The 18,956-nt window shown below is 44.8% G+C and overlaps 2 protein-coding genes and 1 non-coding gene across 3 annotated transcripts in view; all 3 read right to left on the bottom strand.

The window, feature by feature from the left end:
* Positions 1-431: 431 nt before the first annotated feature.
* On the bottom strand, positions 432-9,292 carry Rabif (RAB interacting factor). The gene is made up of 2 exons (XM_021157607.2): positions 9,122-9,292; positions 432-2,210 (listed from the first exon to the last, which is right to left on the bottom strand). Exons 1-2 carry the CDS (start codon positions 9,245-9,247, stop codon positions 1,965-1,967), a joined length of 372 nt encoding a protein of 123 aa, XP_021013266.1. The 5' UTR covers positions 9,248-9,292; the 3' UTR covers positions 432-1,964.
* LOC115032434 lies at positions 2,827-2,952 on the bottom strand. Its single transcript, XR_003838112.1, has one exon. It is a non-coding gene; the product is annotated as a small nucleolar RNA SNORA61 (small nucleolar RNA).
* Positions 9,293-13,025: 3,733 nt separating the features above from the next.
* Positions 13,026-18,956, bottom strand: part of Klhl12 (kelch like family member 12) — a 34,494-nt gene continuing 28,563 nt past the window's right edge. Inside the window, exons 8-12 of the mRNA XM_021157584.1 lie at positions 18,159-18,354; positions 16,906-17,064; positions 16,340-16,438; positions 14,767-14,953; positions 13,026-14,562 (exon numbers count right to left, since the gene is read on the bottom strand). Of these exons, the coding sequence (XP_021013243.1) occupies positions 14,436-14,562; positions 14,767-14,953; positions 16,340-16,438; positions 16,906-17,064; positions 18,159-18,354 (768 nt within the window). The 3' untranslated portion in view covers positions 13,026-14,435. The remainder of the gene's footprint in view (positions 14,563-14,766; positions 14,954-16,339; positions 16,439-16,905; positions 17,065-18,158; positions 18,355-18,956) is intronic.

The following is an 18,956-nucleotide window of genomic DNA, read 5'->3' as shown; positions in this document are numbered from 1 at the left end:
TTAGCCACCATGTGGTTGCTGGGATTTGAACTCTGGACCTTTGGAAGAGCAGTCGGGTGCTCTTACCCACTGAGCCATCTCACCAGCCCCTGGGATTTTTAAAAGGGGGGCAGAATTAAAAGCCTAGTTTGACTTGTGAAGTGAGTGGTCATGTGTCCCTAGAGGCTTCTGTGTTGTTCCTTTTGACGGGTGAGCTGTCTCAGTTGTTCTCTTGCAAACCCCACACTCAGGAGTGCTTGCCTATTTGCTGGAAAACATGGTCTCTCCTTTGCGCTTAGAACCCATTCAGACTCTGGGCGGGGAAGGAAGTGAGCAGGGTGTCAGTAAAACCTTGCCCAAGACATGGTTAAGAGGGACTTTAAAGAGGAAGCCCTTCAAATCTTCAGTGAGGGAAGAACACCCAGAAAACAGATGACAAGAAAGAAACATTTGTTTAATCTGTAAAATTTTTATTTACTTATTTGTATGTGTGCACCTGCTTGTCTGTATGTACGCCATACATGGGCAGGCAACTGCAGGGACCAGAAGGGGCATGGACTGGAGTTACAGGCGGCTGTGAGCCTCCTGCTGGGAGCTGGGTACTGAACTCGGGTCCTCTGAGAGAGCCGCAAACTTTCTTAACTGTGAGACGTTTCTCCAGTTCCTACTTGATTTTTTTCATGTGTTTGTTCATTTGAAACAGGATCTGTGGTACAGGTTGGCTTTGAATTCGATATGTAACCGAGGCCAACCCTGAACTCTTGATCTGCCCCCACTTGCTAAGCACTGACATTATGAGGAATAATGAGGTCTACTTATCTCAGTGTAGGCCCCCAGAAGAAGGGATGGTGGCAATGTATTTGAATCTGGTTATACAGAGTCCTTTTAAGCTACCAGGTCACTCCAGATGAGAAATGACAGAGCAACTGGAAATCACGTTGAAGACTTAAGTTCTAATAAGAAAAGGTGACACCAAGCCCGTGACAACAGAACTCTCCGTGGCCAAGGTTTGCATTCTCGGTCAGTATAGACAGTGCAAGTGAACCAAAAATCCGGAGGCCCCTGCAACCTATATTTAATGAATGGTGGCAGTGCCATTAAAAAAAGTCTTTCCTAGTAAGCCAGGTGTTGTCTGGCTGAGGCCGACCTCTAGTATACCGTATACTCTCTACTCCGATTCCAAGAAAGCCTGGTGCAGAGACCGAAGTAGCTAGGAGCTAATAAAAAGAGAAAGCTGACCAAGATCTGAGAAGAAGGGTGGCGTTCAATTCACTATAAAATGCCACTATCAACCCAGAAGAAGGGCTCTCGAGCACAGAATTGAAAATGTGTCTAAAGTAATGTGTTTCTGAATAGGTTTAAATACTGACATTTGTAAATGTTTTACTTTTAAAAAGAATAAATTACTGTGGACAAGTAGGTCACATACAATGAAGGAACTCTCAAATACTTGTATGCTTTATGATTTTTGAGACAGTGTCTCACCTGGCCCAGGCTATGTAGCTGAGGTTGGCCTTGAACTCCTGATCCTCCTGCCTCTATCTCCCAAAAACTAGGATTACAGATGGGCACCCTATTACATTTGGCTTCTAGAATGAGACAAGGTGGAGTTTCAACTATTAGCGAGTAAACATCTTATTTCCTTTCATCATGGCGAAAAAGATGAATGCTGCTCTTGGTGAGAGGAAGAAGCGAGCCCTGGGTCAAGGCGTGGAGGCGGAGAGCCAGGGACCAGGCTACACTGGTAGAGTACTTGCATGTTCTTCCAGGTTCCAAAACAGGGGAAAGGGCTTTAGGACAAGGTGCGACAGAGACGACTGACGGAAGCAGGACTGGCCCTCTGCAGGTTCAAGGGCAAACACCAGTGCTCGTCATTTATATTAGTACCAACAAGTCTGCCAGCACAGCTGACACACCAGGTCCAGGGTTGGTTCTTGTGGGGAGAGCTTTATAGCTAGGGTGGAGCCACGTCCCTAGCCCCTCAGTTACTCGTGGGAAACTCGTTCCAAGGCCACGTAGAAGCTGTTCTTGTCATCTAGGCAATGCCAGCCAATGGGTCCAATCTCACAGTCTGCACAGACCAGAAACTTGATGTTGCCCACATCCTTGGTGAAGCCCACATTCTCAAAGGTGAACATATCATTAACCAGCCAGTGTTCCTGGAGGAGATCACCATCTGGATTGCTGCCGTCGGCCAGTTCTGGCTTCTTTCTCATGGAGGGGAGGAAGAGCTGCAGTGGAGAGAACATAAGGGTATAAAAGCTGAACTGGCTCCAGTCACAGCTCACTCCCACGTACCCACACTGACCCTGACGCCTAGCAGCTTTCTGGGATGGGAGAAAATAACAAAGACAGCAGCCATCGCGTCATGGCATATACTAGGATGCTGGCTGCTCTTTCGGTGCCTGTCCTGATTATTACTATCACTATTTATTATTATTTTATTATTATTATTATTTGGGGACATAGTCTTCTATTCTTTGGTTGGTCTTTAAATCACAGATATCTGTCTCTGCCTCCTGAGGACTCGGATTAAAGGCTTGCCTCAAGCACCCTGGCTTGCCCTGTTTTGTTTTTGGTTTTGATCCAACTGTGTACATATAAACCACACAGCACTAGTCAACATGTCTGCTTTCAGAGCTGTCTTTCTGCCTGCCTACTCCTTCCCTCCCTGGGATGCTTTGCCAAACCATGTAGGCCAAATCATATGAGGACCTCTTCACGGTCGAATACATCTAAACCCCCCTCCCCTATAATCTCTCCCCAACTCCACACAAACTGCTACAACAGCCCACAACTTCCCATGCAACAGATGTATTTAGCTCTCAGATAGTACACAGTGTTCAGGCTTGTTTGAGTCTGGCCCTATGTTCTATTCTCACTACATCACTGTGAGGCCGGCTTCAGTGTACTCTTTCCTTTATGACCACCAAGCTCAGCAGCAAGGCCTGATGGGAAAGCGAACCAGAGGGTTTGCTCTGAGTCTTAAGAGATATGGAGGGGTACTTCAGCTTCAGGTGCTGGCTTCTCCGCTTCACTGTCCAGAGGCCTCAGCATGCCATGGCCTGGTTTCCCCTCACTTCAATGTGTATCAGCCGCACTGGCTGCCTTGCTTCCTCAACAAACTGTAAGATGGTTCTGTCTGCACACAAGGCATGGCTGCTCCCTTGGTGGTTGATATTTAGCGCAAACATAACCTCAGGAAGTCTCTGACCCACAGTCTGAATGATGAATTCCAGACTGCCTATTGCCTATCTCATGTATGTATGTATGTGTATATATGTATGTGTGTGTGTGTGTGTGTATATATATATATATATATATATATATATATGAGAGAGAATATGTATATACATATATATACATATATATACATACAGTCTGCCACATTTGGGCACATGTATGTGCTGATGAAAATAATTAAGATATAAACAAACTCATAACACCCATCAGCTTCCTCATACCATGCTCATATTTTCTGAAAATGTCATATTAGATTTTGTGTATGCATGTATATATGTGCATCACATGTGTCCCTGTTAGATCCCCTGGAACTAGAGCTATAGCTAGTTGAGAGCCACACTATGAATGCTGGGACTCCAAGAAGAGTCCTTTGTAGGAACAGCAAGTGCTGTTCCACCTCTCCATCCCCACAAATGTCTCACTGATTTGTTTATTGGTCTCCATTAAGGTATCTATACCTGGATTGGATTTATTTTTTAAAAAAGAAAATCCAACTTTAGAATTTGACATGTTATCTCTAAAATACACACACACACACACACACATACATATATATATATTCCCCCCACCCCACCCCCAGACAGGGTTTCTCTGTGTAGCCCTGGCTGACCTCGAACTCAGAAATCCGCCTGCTTCTGCCTCCCAGGTGCTGGGATTAAAGGCATGCACCACCACTGCCTGGCTCTAAGATATTTTTTAAACTTTTATTTGTGTGTGCATATGTTAAGTATATGCAATTTTATGTTTGGGGAGCCTGTGGAGGCCAGAAGCGGGTACCAGATCACCTGGAACTAGTTGAGGACATTGTGAGCCACTGGACATGGCTGCTAAGAACCTAACCCATGGGTTTTGGAAGAACAAGTGCTCTTAACGTCTGAGCCAGCCCACCCCCAGCTCCTGCCCCCTAGACCTTGCAAACTTCAACCTACATATCTTCTCAGTCTACAATGCTGGAAGCAATTGGTGCATGTGTGCATATGCACACAAGCAACCACTTTTATTTCCTCTGTGTGTATAGCATGCACACTCTCTACTGCAAAATGCAATACCAGCAAAGCTTACGAAGCCTGCTCCTCTGCATGGCTGCTGCCCGATCACCTGCTTCCCACCCACGATCCCTTAGAGACAGCATCGTGCCGTAGCCCTGGCTGGTCAAAAGTCATAATCCTGTTTCACGGTTGCCTAAGTATTGGGATTAAAAGGCAAAACTAAATATACATACATTTTTCCTCCTTTTTCCTCTTTTTGAGACAGGGTCTACTATGAGGCTGACTGACCTTGAATTCACCCTGTAAACTAGGTTAACCTAAAGCCCAGCGGTCTGCCTGCTTATGTCTCCTGAATGCTGGGATTAATGGCATCACCATGCTCAGTTTCTTCCTCTTCCTCCTATTTATTTATTTTGTGTGTATGAGTGTTTGAACTGTATGTACGTATATGCACTATGTGTGTGCCCAGTGCCCGCTGAGGTCAGAAAAGGGCATCGGATCCTCTGAAACTAGAGATACAGATGATCGTGAGCTAGTATGTGGGTGCTGGGAACCAATCCTGAGCCGTCTGCAAGAGCAATAGATTAAGGAATGTTTACAGTCTCAGTCCATCACCCACCATGTGGCCAGAGTGTCAGAGCAGCTCTCATAAAAGGGACAGGGGGCAGAGTACACCAATAACAAGATACCAGGCAGGGCAAGATACCGCCCAAACACAAGCCCCACAGTGAGCACACTCTAACAGTCTACACAAGTTCTGAATTCACCACCGGGCTAAACCAGAGCCCTCGCTAGCTAATCCTCACAGATCAGAGCCAGAGATAATCGATTTACTTCCTAGGTGTCTCAATTAAGCTGACAAGATTAAGCATCACAGCCAGATGTAGTGGCGCACACCTTTGATCCCAGAGCTCCGGAGGTGGAGGCAGGTGGCTGGCACGAGGCCGGCCTGGTCAGTATAGTGAGTGCCAGGACAGCAGGAGCTACACTGTAAGACCCTGTTTTGGGGGTAAAACAATCATATCAGCAGTAATATTAAAACAATACATAGCTTAGATTCATGTTTGATTTGATTCGTGTGGGGGTTTTTGTTTGTTTGTTTTTTGGTGTATGTGTGTGGTGGTAAAATTACAATTGACCATTTAACCATTTTAAAAGGTTGTTTTTTTTTTTAATTAGATATTTTCTTCATTTACATTTCAAATGCTATGAAAGTCCCCTATGCCCTCCCCCTGAAGGTTGGTGTTTTTATTATTTATATGCGTATGCATATATTTGTGTCAATGAAGGCCACTTGTGTGCCTGCCTGTGGAGGCCAGAACCCTCGGATCCCTTGCAGCTTTGGTTAGAGGGGGTTTTGAGCTGCCCAATGTGGGTGCTGAAACCAAACCCAGGTCCTCTGGAAGTGCTGAGGCACCTCCCCAGTCTTCACTGTTTCTCTGTGTACAGTTCAGTACATAAGAATATTCACAGGACGGTCCTGCCACAGTCCACAGCCAGCACCAGAGCTGCTTCTTCATCCTCCCAAACAGAGACTCTGCTCCCACTGAACCTGTCTCTCTCACTGCCCTCTACAGAGGCAGTTCTAGACCTTTCATGTACGCGAGACTGGCCTGTGCACAGCCTTTTCTGACTGGCTTGTTTCACTTACTGTCCCAACAAGCTCATATTTAGTGTTAAGAAATAACCTAAGGAGCTGGGCATAGTGGCATATGCCTTTCTTTAGTCTCAGCAGAGGCAGGTGGATATCTTTAAGGTCAGTCAGAGAGACACGTTGAGGCCCTATCTCAAAAGCCAACAACCAAACCCAGAGAGCTAGTTCAGGAGCAGCCAAGGGCACCTGCCATTCTTCCGAGGACTAGTTTGTTTTCCAGGGCCCACGTCAGGCGACTCAAAACTCCATGTACTCCAGCTCCAAGTGATCTGATGCTTGCTTCTGGACTCTGCTAGAACTTGCAGACACATGCATCACACACACACACACACACACACACACACACACACACACACACACACACACGCTCGCGCGCGCGAAGGCATAAATACATCTTATTTATTTACTTATTTATTTTTTTGAGACAGGGTTTCTCTGTGTAGCCCTGGCTGTCCTGGAATTTACTCTGTAGACCAGGCTGGCCTCGAACTCAGAAGTCTGCCTACCTCTGCCTCCCAAGTGCTGGAATTAAAGGTGTGCGCCTCTACCGCCTGGCAAGAACTGCTTTTATAATCTTAAAGATTTATTTATTTTTACTTTATGAGCACTTTGCCTGCATGTGTGTATCATACCCATGTCTGGTGCCTGCAGAGGGTGGAAAAAGATGCTGGATTCCCTGGATCCAACTAACTGGAGCAATAAAGAACTGTGAGACACCTGACATGTGCTTCAAGAACAGCCAGCGACTTAACCACTGAGCCAACTCTCTAGGCCTGGAAGGGCATCTTCTCTTTGTTTTTAATTTTTTCCTCTATTGAGGTCAGCCTACAGAGACACCCAGACTGCTCAGAAACTTTCCTCCTGCCTCCTGGAAGGTCATCGCTAAGAGGGCGGAGTGTCAGCTTGCCTAGACTGGCCTCACAGTAATTTCTCAACAGCCCAGGGAACGACTAAAGAGCCATGTCGACACTTTATAGGGATTCAGTTTTTAAAATGTGTGTTTCAAATGGTTTGTTCTCTGTAAAGGTACTCTGTTGAGAAACAAAATATGATATGTAATATACAGTTTAATTTGCTTACAGGTTCCCTCCTATGAAACATCAATTTAAAACACATGAGACAAAAACTGTAACTATAAACTATCTTTTTTTTTTTCTTTCTTTCTTCTTTTTGGTCTTTTGAGATAAGTTTGTCTCTGTGTAATAGTCTTGGCTGTCCTGGAACTTACTATGTCGACCAGGATGGCCTCTAACTCACTGAGCTCTGCCTACCCCACAGAGTGCTGGGATTAAAGGTGTGCACCATCACGCCTGACTACTACAAAATTTCTTTTAAGAAACGTCTTGACTTTTTAAAAAAGAGTTACTCAGTTCACAGACAGGGTCTCATTATGTACCCCTTTTAGCTTTGATCTCACTGGGTAGCCAGCCCTAAGTGCTAAGATTATAGGCGCAGGCCACCACATACCATTCAGGAACATTTAAGTTTCTGTCAATTTACACAAACAGGCAAGCTGCCATTCGAGAACAAGAACTGTCCCATATAGGAGGCACAGTGCTCACAGTGCCAAAGCTCCCTATTCATCAACTTGGTCAGAAGAAGCAAGCGCAAGGTCATGGAGGTTCAACAGCTCTTCCGGTGTTAATAAGTGCTCGGGTCAGGATCCAATTCCCTGGCTCAGCTCCATCCCTCCGCAAGGCCACTAACTTTACAAAACAAGTGGAGAACTCTACTACCTGTCCGTGTAGTTCTTTTTTTTTTTTTTTTTTTTTTAAAGATTTATTTATTTATTATATGTAAGTACATGTAGCTGTCTTCAGACACTCCAGAAGAGGGCGCCAGATCTAGTTACGGATGGTTGTTAGCCACCATGTGGTTGCTGGGATTTGAACTCTTGACCTTTGGAAGAGCAGTCGGGTGCTCTTAACCACTGAGCCATCTCACCAGCCCCCGTGTAGTTCTTAAAACGGACTTCCACCCACTCCACAGACAAGGACATCAGAACACGCAGAATGAGGGACACACTAACACTTTCCTTCTTTACGAAAAGGTTTCTGCTCTTGCAGCAGACACTGCTGTACGTGACTCTCCACCACTTGAAAGAACAGTGGCTCCTTACAAACCATTTATAATAAGGGTCTGAAAGCAATTTAGTTTGTACTATCCAATAGGATCGAATGTTACACTTAAAAAAAAGGGCTCAGAAACTTTTTTTTCTTTCAGTTTTCTCTTTGGGGTGATGGTGGTTTAAGACAGTTATTTAAAAACCCTACCATACGTGGCTCATACCTTTAATCCCTAGCAGTGGGGAGTCAGGGCCAGACAGGTGGACCTCTTAAATTGGAGGCCAGCTTGGTCTACAGAGCAAGTTCCATGCCAGCCAAGGCTACATAGGGAGACCCTGTCAAACAAACAAACAAACAAACAACTTACACACACACACACACACACACACACACACACACCGGGGTGGGGGTGGGGGACCCTTAGGATTCAGATTCCAGATTACCTCTTCTCATAAGGAGTGTGTTTTCTCTTTCACTTTAAGTAAAATTTAACTTTATAAACCTTTCACACACACACACACACACACACACACACACACACAATCCTACATGAAAAAGTCCTAACTGCAAGAAAAGAATGGTTAACCTTCGAAATCTATTCGAAATGCCTCGTCCTGGGAACTGTATCTCGCGGGACTTAGGAAAGTTGGGTACTAGCAGTCACTCGGTGTGAATTTGTGAATTCTCTCCACCAAACTTGATCCTGGAGCTCCTCTGGGGAGAAGCAAACGAGACAGGAAGTTGGTAGGGACTGAAAGATGGATAAAAGCTATGGTGGGAAGGAAATCCAGTGATTCTTAGGTGACCTGGGGCGACACCGAGTGGTGGCTGGAGATACACCTGCGGTGTACAGCAGGTTAGCCAGAACTCCAGGAAGCAGGGGGCTAGGGTTCGTCCCTTAGCTCGCGCAGCATACCCAAAGCCTGGGGGAGGGTGGGCCGCCTAGGACAGGTACACCCTCTGAGCGAGTACCCTGCGAGAGAGAACAGCTTAGGGGACCAGGCAACCGTGCCTGGACACCAGGGTCCCAGTCCCCAACCGAGCCAGTGGGCGGGGCCTCAAGACGCGGGGCGGGGCAAAGGCGCGCAAGGAAGGGCGCGGTCTCCGGAAACCCGGGAACCAGGAGCAGCCCGGAGCCGCTGGGTCGCTCAGGACAGCGCGACTCTAAACAGCATCAAGCACTTTCCTACCTGCCGGCGAGAGAAAAGAGCAGTCCCTGGCTGCAGCACCCGAGAGCCACAACGCTGGCACAGCACCGCCTTCCGGTTCCGGCCCTCGGCTGACACGAGCTCGTTCTGCAGCTCGCAGGGTTCCATCGCCGCGCCGCCACACCATCAGCCACAACGGCGCACGCGCGATCTGAGCTGGCTCACCCGGAACTACGCTGGCGCAGGTCCGTGGGGGCGCCCCGCCCGTGCCTCTCGCTGTACCTCTGCGCAGGCGTCTGGACTCTATTGCGCAGGCGCCTTTCTCTATTGCCGGACGGAAGTGTCAGAGTTACTTGTGACAATCCTTGTCTCCCAGGCGCCCTTAATATTGGCCTAAGCAAATCACTATGCCTAGCCTTACCACTAACTCTTGGGATATTTCCCTTGCCTCATGAGTAGATGGGGATAATTCGGGTCAGGCCACACCTCAGCAAGATTTAGCTACAAAACAATTGCTTTCTATGTAAGAAGTATGTATAATGCTTAGTACATTTAGTGTTGCGAAAAGTGTGATAATATTAAGCCTAGACTAATAGTGGCCATTTATTAGGTAGCAAAGCGTTGCTTATAGTAATTTTGAAAACGTCATTTCCTTAGAGGGTATGCCCTCGGGCATAATACACGAAGAAGGCTAAGGTTTGCAACGTGTATAGGACATCAGAACGAGGGAATTAAGCCACCTTACTGTTCCAGAATGCAGTCTTGCTCCCCTATTAGTCCCACATTACATGATGATGGACATTGTGTATGTGAGAATAGTAACCTGAGAAGGTCATAGACTCAAATATAATAGAACAATTTCAGAAATGGATTAGCAAACAGCTGTCTAGGATGTTGGGTCTTTTATCTCTGTATTTGTTTTTCAAGGCAGGGTTGCTCTGTGTAGCCCTGGTTGTTCTCAAACTCAGACAGATCTGGCCACCTTAGCTGGGATTAAAGGCACGCGCAACCACTGCTCACCCACCGTTTGTTTACTTATTTATTTAAAGATATTTTTTATAAGTGTTTGGCTTACATGTATGTGCATTGTGTTTGCGCCTGTGGAGACCAGAAGAGGGCACCAGATGTCTGGAACTGGAGTTACTGTTGTAACCTCCCACACGGGTGCCAGGAACCCAGCCCAGATCCTCTGAAAGAACAGTTGACAGCTGACACTCAACCACGACTCATCTCTCCAGGCCCCGTAGGTATCATTTTAATTAACCATTTGGTTGTCAGGAATGTAAGATTTCAGACAGGGCACAGTGCACTAGAAAAGGATCAAATTTAAAGCTGGGCAGTGGTGTCGCAGCCTTTAATCCCAGCACTTGGGAGGCAGTGGCAGGCGAATTTCTGAGTTCCGAGGCCAGCCTGGTCTACAAAGTGAGTTCCAGGACAGCCAGGGCTACACAGAGAAACCCTGTCTTGAAAAACAAAACAAAACAAACAAAAAAAGGGATCAAACTTAAGAATGGTTTGCAAACCAGCGACTAAAGCATATTTCCGAGTAGAGAGACTGTACTAATCAGATCGGAATGGTAGAATATGGCCCCTCAGCACCACGGATCTGATGCATGTCAAGGAAACTGAACTTTATAGTACAAGATATGGAAATCTATGGAGCTTGGGAACAGAAACACATCAATATTTGCCAATAATTGGCTCTATATTAAGCACTGTGGTAACCACATCTGAATTTCAGAAAGAGCTGCTGATAAAGTAGACAGTGGTGGAAAAGTGTAAAGGTTAGGACATCATTTACCTTACTTCATAAGGGAATGGATTTAACTATGACAGAACTGTGTAGAACTCAGATGATGATCATACAAATAGTTTCCCAGGGCTAGGAAACTGATTGACCTTGAGTTCTGTGAACCGCTTGCTTTACAAGCATGAGAACAATTCAGTCTTGGTGGCACTAGCTTATAATCCTAGTGATGAGCAGAGACAAAATTTAGAAATTTGGGGGACTCAATGGCATACGCAAGCCTGGCAACTGCAGTCAGATCCCTGGAACCCACATAAAAGTCTGAGAGTTGACTCTATTGAATTGTCCTGACTACACACACATAGCTACCCTCATACTAAGTTAAAACAAGGAAAAAACAAAGTGGATAGTATCTGAGGAACAATACCTGAGGCTATCCTCTGCCTCTACCACACAAAGGGGATGCTAAAGGACAGCTCAGTAGTTAAGAGCAGACACTGCCCTTCCAAAGGCCTCCATAGGCCCTACAACTGGGCGTACAGGTTACATAGACATACACATTCATGCTGTTGCTTGTATTTTGATGCTAATTCCACGCTGCAAATGAGGAATGAGTCATGTACTCAGGTGACTTCTTGTGAACCATCACCTAACGAATAAAGGAGCCAATCACTGGGCAAGTAGGTGGGACTTCCGTGTTGGACAGAGGAAGAGAGGAAGCAGGAGAGAGTTAGGCTTTTTTGGATGGGGATAGCATGAGGACAAGACGCAGCTACAAGTGTCTCCCGGTTTTAATGGAGGATGTGTCAGGATTCGCCACCGCAGGATTTAGATTTAATAAGGCTTACAAGATTAGGATTTTTTTTTAGTTGTTGTGCCCAATGACTGAATTACCATCGTTTCTGAACTAAGTTTGTTCAGAGGGCAGCTTGTCCGGGTTCAAGAGAGAAAGGTATGGCGGCAAAGCATGGGTTTGCCCAGGGTGCACCACAAAGGCCATGGGGGATTTGAAGCACGGAGTTGGTGTGGTAGTGACCTGCCAGTGAGAACCTAGTGAGCTGGGTGGAGAGATTTTGGAGCCCTGAGGCAGAGCATCTTCATGAGATAACAAAAGGTCAACCATTGCCCTCCAGTGCAGGGCCAACCAGGCCACTGGGGCAGGAACATGCCAATTCATTTTTTAATATTTCATGCAACATAGTCACATACTTTTTTTTTTTTAAAGAGGAAAGAGCAAATGAATGGAATTCTGTTTATGAACATATTTTTTTTCATGTAAAGCTGTGCAAATTGAAAAACAATCAATGAGTTTTATATCCTGGTTTTCTGTAACTGTTCAGTGGTGGCTTCAGTGCATGTGAACTGTGAACATGGCTCAAAGTTCAGAAATCAGCACTGCTGCCTGAGAGCTACTCATCAGCCCTTTCTCTTGTGTTTTCTTCTCCTACCTGCCAACCTTCCCTGGTCCTCTAAGATAAATGAACCACATTTCACAGGCTGTGGTTCAATAAGCTGGCACATACATCTGCTATAGACAAATAGCTCTTGTTCTGCTTTCTCTTGGCTCTGAGACCGAGAGAGACTTGTGGTTTTAGCTGGGTATGGTGGTGCACACCTTTAATACTAGCATTGGGTAGGCAGAGGCAGGTGGATCAATGCCAGCCTGGTCTACATATCAAGTTTTCAGGACAGCCAGAGCTCAGTTGTGTGGCAAGCCTTGTAACACAGCTATTTGTACGATCACATGCCATTAACTGAAGCAAACATGTAAGTCTACTAGAGTGACAAAAACCCTAAAATTCATGTGTGCTAAAATTGCTCAAGGTTGCTTCTTTATCTTTTTGTTTTTTGCTCTTTGTTTTTTGAGTCAGGGTTTTTCTGTGTAGCCCTGGCTGTCTCTGTGAGACCAGGCTGGCCTCAAACTCACAGATCCAGCTGCCTCTGCCTTCCGAGTGCTGGGATTAAAGGTGTGCGCCACCATGCCCACCTCATGCGCTCCTGCATCTTTTTCATGTAGATTCACAGTGTGAAAGGACAATAAATCCAACAAATTTGGGCAAACATTTTACTGATGCTTCCAGAGAAGCAGCTGAGCTTGTTGGCAGGCATAAGGTAAACAGGTTACATGACAGACCTTGAGCTTAGATGTCCTTCAACATGTCTGCTGAAGGCAGCACTACCCACAAATTCTCTTAAAGCCATTTGAGACAGTCCATTTTAATGTTTTCTTAAAAAAATACAAAGGAAATTAACTCTGTCAGCAAACACAATTCAAGGAAAGAGGAAAAGTGGGATTCCAGAGCAAAAGGAGAGTGTAGCCCAGTTTAGGCTGCCACATTCTCCTCTTTGCTATACCAGTAACTCAAGAGTTTCACCATGACACAGAGGTGCCTAGATCTGCCATCCTATACAAAGGTATAGAAACTAACAAAAGATTTTCAATTGTCCTTGATTATTTTGTTTCAGGATGAGTAAAATACACTGTACAGACAGGTACAGAAGATATAGCAGGAAGAAAACTGAACGTACCACACACAGCAGTATTAAGCACTCCTTAGTGGAAGTGTGCCCTAAACAACAGGGCAGTAATCACGTACCTGAACTACTAGGCTGCAGCCACCCCACCCATCCCCAAATAAATAGTGTGGAGGCGTAGTAACGGAGTAGCACTTGATTCGCCAGGAAGATGGCCTTTTCACTCATTTGAAGACCAAACTGCCACTGCTATAGGAGCCCTGGCAGGGACTAAGACAATTGTAAAATCACAGATATTTCTAGTTTACCACAGGTATATTGAACTCTGCACATTTACAGCATCTCTTATTCTAACCTTTTCCACTGTTAATCTCTCAACTCTCCAGTGCCAAGATGGTACAAAATTTTACATTAGAAAGACTGAAATCAAATAACATGTCCTTTCCAGCCTTCCAATTTACACTTCAGTGATCTTCTGGGTTCACCCACATTCCATTCAGCTCCAGCCACTTATTCAAATCTCTGCACCAACAATGTCTTCCTAAGTGAGGACAGCATGAATCTTCCTTCTTGGTCTCTCAAATTTTAACAGTGATCTCTTGTTTTCCTACAGCAAGGAACTGTGGTGCCTTGAGCTACCTCTGTATTTAGAAAAGATATTTTTGCTTCTGAGAGGGAAAAAGACTTTCATTTTACCAAGCTTATATAAACTGATATCCTTCCAATCACCTAGGATGGACACTGCCCACATCTAGCAGGCCATACTCACCTTAATTCTCTGCAATATATGAGGCACAACATACATCCATACAAACATACACACATACATCCTCCCAAGCACATGGTAAGTTAGAAACAGTAAGAAAGTGCTCCTCAGACCACAGAGAGTCATGATCTGGTTTCCCACATCCAAACGTGCATTCTCTTCCCTCGAGTACCTGTTCCCCATGCTTCTGAGCAAGATGACCAGTGCGAAGGAGAGTGTGCATCAAATAAGTACAATCATCACAGCACTGGTGCCTGTAATCACCCTGTGCACACAGTGAGAAATAAACATTCTGGAAAGGATCCTTGATTCTCCCACAAACTGTTCCTTGGAGTAGTCACTGGCTCCAGCTGGTGTTAAAATAACAGTTACTTTTCTCGGAGAACACACACACCAGCATCACAACGCTGGGTTCCCATGGAGGCCACTACTTCCCAGCTGTCGATGATAGGGTCATAACACTCAATGCTGCTCAGCAGAGAATTCCCATCGTATCTGATGGGAAAAACAAAGAAATGAGGTCTCCATCACTTTACATACAAGTCCTACCACTGTCTATAAGAGCCCACTCCCTGCACTGGGACGGGAATGAAAAACAGCCCCAGTGGTTGTTCCCCACAACACATATTTCACCTCCATCCCAAATGGATTCTTTCTTGCCTTGGATACATGATTCTAGCCCACTTTCAAAACCCTTACCCTGCAATTGCATAGAGTCTCCCTCGAAGCACTGTGGCCCCTACATAGCATCGAGGTGTGGTCATACTTGTGACAGTTGTCCAGGAATCAGTGCGAATGTTATAAGCTTCAACAGAAGAAAGGTGGGCTGTACCATCAAACCCCCCCACCACATAAATATGGTCATTCAGTAGGGCTACTCCAGCACCTGGGGAAAAGAGAGCAGCAGCACATGAATGGCAGTAAGCCTAGCATCTGAACCCAGTAACAAACATGGTTGCTAATGGCTGCACTGTGGAGATGAGGGATGCAGACATGTCAAAGCACTACAACAGTGTAATACAGCAAATGTCAGTGCATGCATTGGTCAACCCTTAGGTTAGGACTTGAAATTCTAGCAAAAGACTGACATTGGTCTCATCTCTGCTGTCACTAACTCACAGTCTATCTCTCTTCTGTGTTAGAGACAATGAGAGGAACAAAGGCCATGGTTCTGCTGTGATCTCTGTCCAGAGGCAGTTACATCACAGCCTATTCAATTAAGAGTTCTCAGCTGTTATTGGCATGTACCTCTATGATAGAATACTTGCCTTGTATATGCAAAGCCCTGTTTGCAGTACTCAGAATTTTTTTTTTTAAATTTTTTTAAAGATTTATTTATTATATGTAAGTACACTGTAGCTGTCTTCAGACACTCCAGAAGAGGGTGCCAGATCTCGTTACGGATGGTTGTGAGCCACCATGTGGTTGCTGGGATTTGAACTCTGGACCTTCGGAAGAGCAGTCGGGTGCTCTTACCCACTGAGCCATCTCACCAGCCCAGTACTCAGAATTTTTAAAAAAATTATTTTTAGGCATTAGAGATTTTATGTAATACTTATTGCCATTTATTATCAGGTATATGTCACATGTGTGCAATCCTGGGATTACTTGGAGTCTAAAGTTAATGTGAGCTATATACTACGTACAGTGAGATCTTAGATTAAAAAAAAAAAATCACCAATGAATGTAGTGATATAACTTGAAGCCAGAAGCAGGAGGATCACCTCATAGCAACTTGTACACTGGCCAGGACTGCACAGTAGGACCCTCAAAACAAAGTCCAGCCAGGTTTGTCAGTGCACGCCTTTAATCCCAGCACTCAGGAGGCAGAAGCAGGTATAGGTGCATCTCTGTAAACTCAAGGTCAGCCTGGTCTACAGAGTGAGTTCCAGGCCAGCCGGGGCTACACAGGGAAACCCTGTCTTTAGAAAAGCAAGACATCAACATCCAAAGAGTACAAAAAGCAAAGACATAGACCTCAACAGGTCTGTGTACAAAAACTGTACTCAACACACAAAATGAGGCTAGTGGTCAAACTATAGGAATAGAAAAAAGTACTAAAGAATAAGGAATCGCTGTCCTCAAATGGAACAATCTAGCTCAAAGTTTAACCTGCCTTGCTTCATGCTAATATTTTAGGGAAGGCAGAGGTGGAGGAGACTGGACTGTGACTCACACTCACAATGGGTCTACAGTGAAATAAGAACTACAGTTCTGTCCTACTGATACCACACCCAGTAATTAAACCATCTCTTCATAGGTTTGGTCTTACCAGAACGCTTGGTGGCCATAGGCGTAACGTTAGTCCAGTGTCCTGTATGGGGATCATATTTCTCAACTGAATTTAATATATTCAAGCCATCATATCCTCCTGAAAGACAAAGTGGAGAACATTCCAAAGAGAAAGGTAGATTTCCAGGCTCATTTTAGTTGGCCTTCTGTGAGTAATTCAACTGATTATTTATTATTATATGTAAGTACACTGTAGCTGTCTTCAGACACCCCAGAAGAGGGAGTCAGATCTCGTTACGGATGGTTGTGAGCCACCATGTGGTTGCTGGGATTTGAACTCAGAATCTTTGGAAGAGCAGTCAGTGCTCTTAACTGCTGAGCCATCTCTACCCAATTCAACTGATTCTTTCAGTTCTATTTTTTCCAGAGGTCCAGGTCAGAGAATATGCAACATCCTACATATTGCTTACAAGAAAAATATAATCTATTCATGGACAATATATTGAGATAAGTCAGAGTTTTTGTTGATGCAAGTATATGCACTTAATTCTGCCCTCCAGAGTCTGTAACCACTAAGCTCTCTCCAGCCCCATCCCAGGCTCATACCTAGACAATAGATTATTCCACTGGCCACGACTAGTCCTGCACCCTCTCGAGCTGTCTGCATATCTCCCAGCATACTCCACTGATCGATGTTTGGGTCATACCGCTCCATACTTGTATGACGCCTACTTCCATCAAAGCCTCCAGAGACGTAAATCATATCTGCTCAGAGTGAACAAATTATAGACTGTTAAATTAAGAATGAAAAATATCTAACAACGTTTATCTCTACAAATTACCCATTGTTAAGATGGGGGAAGAGGGACTGCACACATGAATGTAATTACAACACTTGGGAGGCTCAGAAGGAGCTTCAGGAGTTCAAGGCCATTCCTGGCTACAGACTAAGTTAAGCCTGAGCTATTTCAGAACTCATCCCAGGCAAACAAATTATATTTCTTCAAGTTGATTTTTATTATTCTTAAATTTCCCATGGTGTATATTAATTGTATATGGTACTGTATAATACTACATAAGTACATTCTTGTAAATGTATATTTTGTATATATTTTCTGAGACTTACGTGACTTAAATGGTAAGTCACGTAAGTCTCAGAAGGAAGAAAGGCAGTACAAACAAGCACTTAAAGCCCATGCCGGTAAGCCCAAGTTTGAGACAAGGGTGAGTTACACAGGGAAATCTAGCAAACTCCATCTCAAGATGATAAAAAAATTTGTTTTTTTTTTTTTTTTTGGTTTTTCGAGACAGGGTTTCTCTGTATAGCCCTGGCTGTCCTGGAACTCATTTTGTAGACCAGGCTGCCCTCGAACTCAGAAATCCGCCTGCCTCTGCCTCCTGAATGCTGGGATTAAAGGAGTGCGCCACCACGCCCGGCAGCATAAAAAAAGAGCGGGGTGGTGGTAGTGCACACTTTAAATCTCAGCACTCCAGAGGCACAGGCAGGTGGATCTTGAGTTCAAGGCCAGCCTCGTCTACAAAGGGAATTTAGGGGCAACCATGGCTACACAAAGAAACTCTTGTCTTGAAAGACAAACAACAACAAAAGAGGAATACTAAAGGCATCTGGACTGTCCACGCGGAGTTTATAAAACATCATCAGTGCCTACTACCACACAACATACGGAACATGAAGTACCAGTTCTGTAGTCAGAATTGAAATGTCTACAAATAATGAATAGTTTCTGTTAACAAAGACATTTCTAAAAGCAAGAATGAGCCTTTGAAATGAGACATTTAATTATGTTCCTACAATACAGTAGAAGAGCACATGAAACATTGTTTGTTATCAAACCTACCTCCCAGAGTGGTGGCTCCAGCAAGGCCTCGCCGCACATTCATAGGGGCCACAGAGTACCACACTCCATCTTCGTCTGCTGTATAGTCTAGACATTCCACCGAACTGAGGCGGGAACGGCCATCGTAGCCACCAATTACATAGATCCGATCGTGTAAGGAAACTGAGGCCACATACCGTCTCTTGCGAGTGATACTCTGTGGATTTGGAAAGAAGAGGAGTGAGACCATTCAGATGGGCACACTCTAGCCCACCTCTCCTTCCGTACCCTGCCTGGTTAATCTTCTTTGCTTCTTCCCTGCCATCGGAAACCCCTTCAGGGTTCATCCTCAAGGGGCTAGATGGTGAATGCCTATAGAGTGAAATGCTTCTGTCTCATTGGGAAGTTTACATAAGACAGCATGGCTTTCTACTGTCTTCTCTAAGGCACTGGGCTAAGAGACTGAATACCTTTCCATAAGAAAAGTACAGGCATACTGCTAACCCTGGAGCCAGTCTGAAATACCCTAAAGGATAAGAATGGTTCAAAGGTTTTCCATGTCTCCTCAGAAATGGTTCTTGGTTGTAAAGTACTGAAATACTGAAATGAGACTTAACTTTTCAGTCAAACAGGAGTTAGATTCAACATAGCCAAGTTCAATCTAACACAGTATGAACAATGGTATAAGTTGTGCAGCCTAAATGGTGGAGGCAGCTAAACTTGATATATGGTTACTGACACTTCTACAGTGAAAACTTCTTTTTTGTTTTTTTTTTTTTGTTTTTTTTTTTTTTTGGTTTTTTGAGACAGGGTTTCTCT

Source organism: Mus caroli, chromosome 1 (genome assembly GCF_900094665.2).
Source record: "Mus caroli chromosome 1, CAROLI_EIJ_v1.1, whole genome shotgun sequence".
Lineage (NCBI taxonomy): Eukaryota > Metazoa > Chordata > Mammalia > Rodentia > Muridae > Mus > Mus caroli.
This window is presented reverse-complemented; position numbering and strand designations above follow the sequence as displayed.

Coding starts and splice junctions, on each gene's coding strand:
- Rabif (XM_021157607.2), bottom strand. CDS start 9,247: ATGGAACCCTGCGAGCTGCAGAACGAGCTCGTGTCAGCCGAGGGCCGG. Junction 2,211..9,121: donor CTCTTTTCTCTCGCCGGCAG/GTAGGAAAGTGC, acceptor TCTCCACTGCAG/CTCTTCCTCCCCTCCATGAG.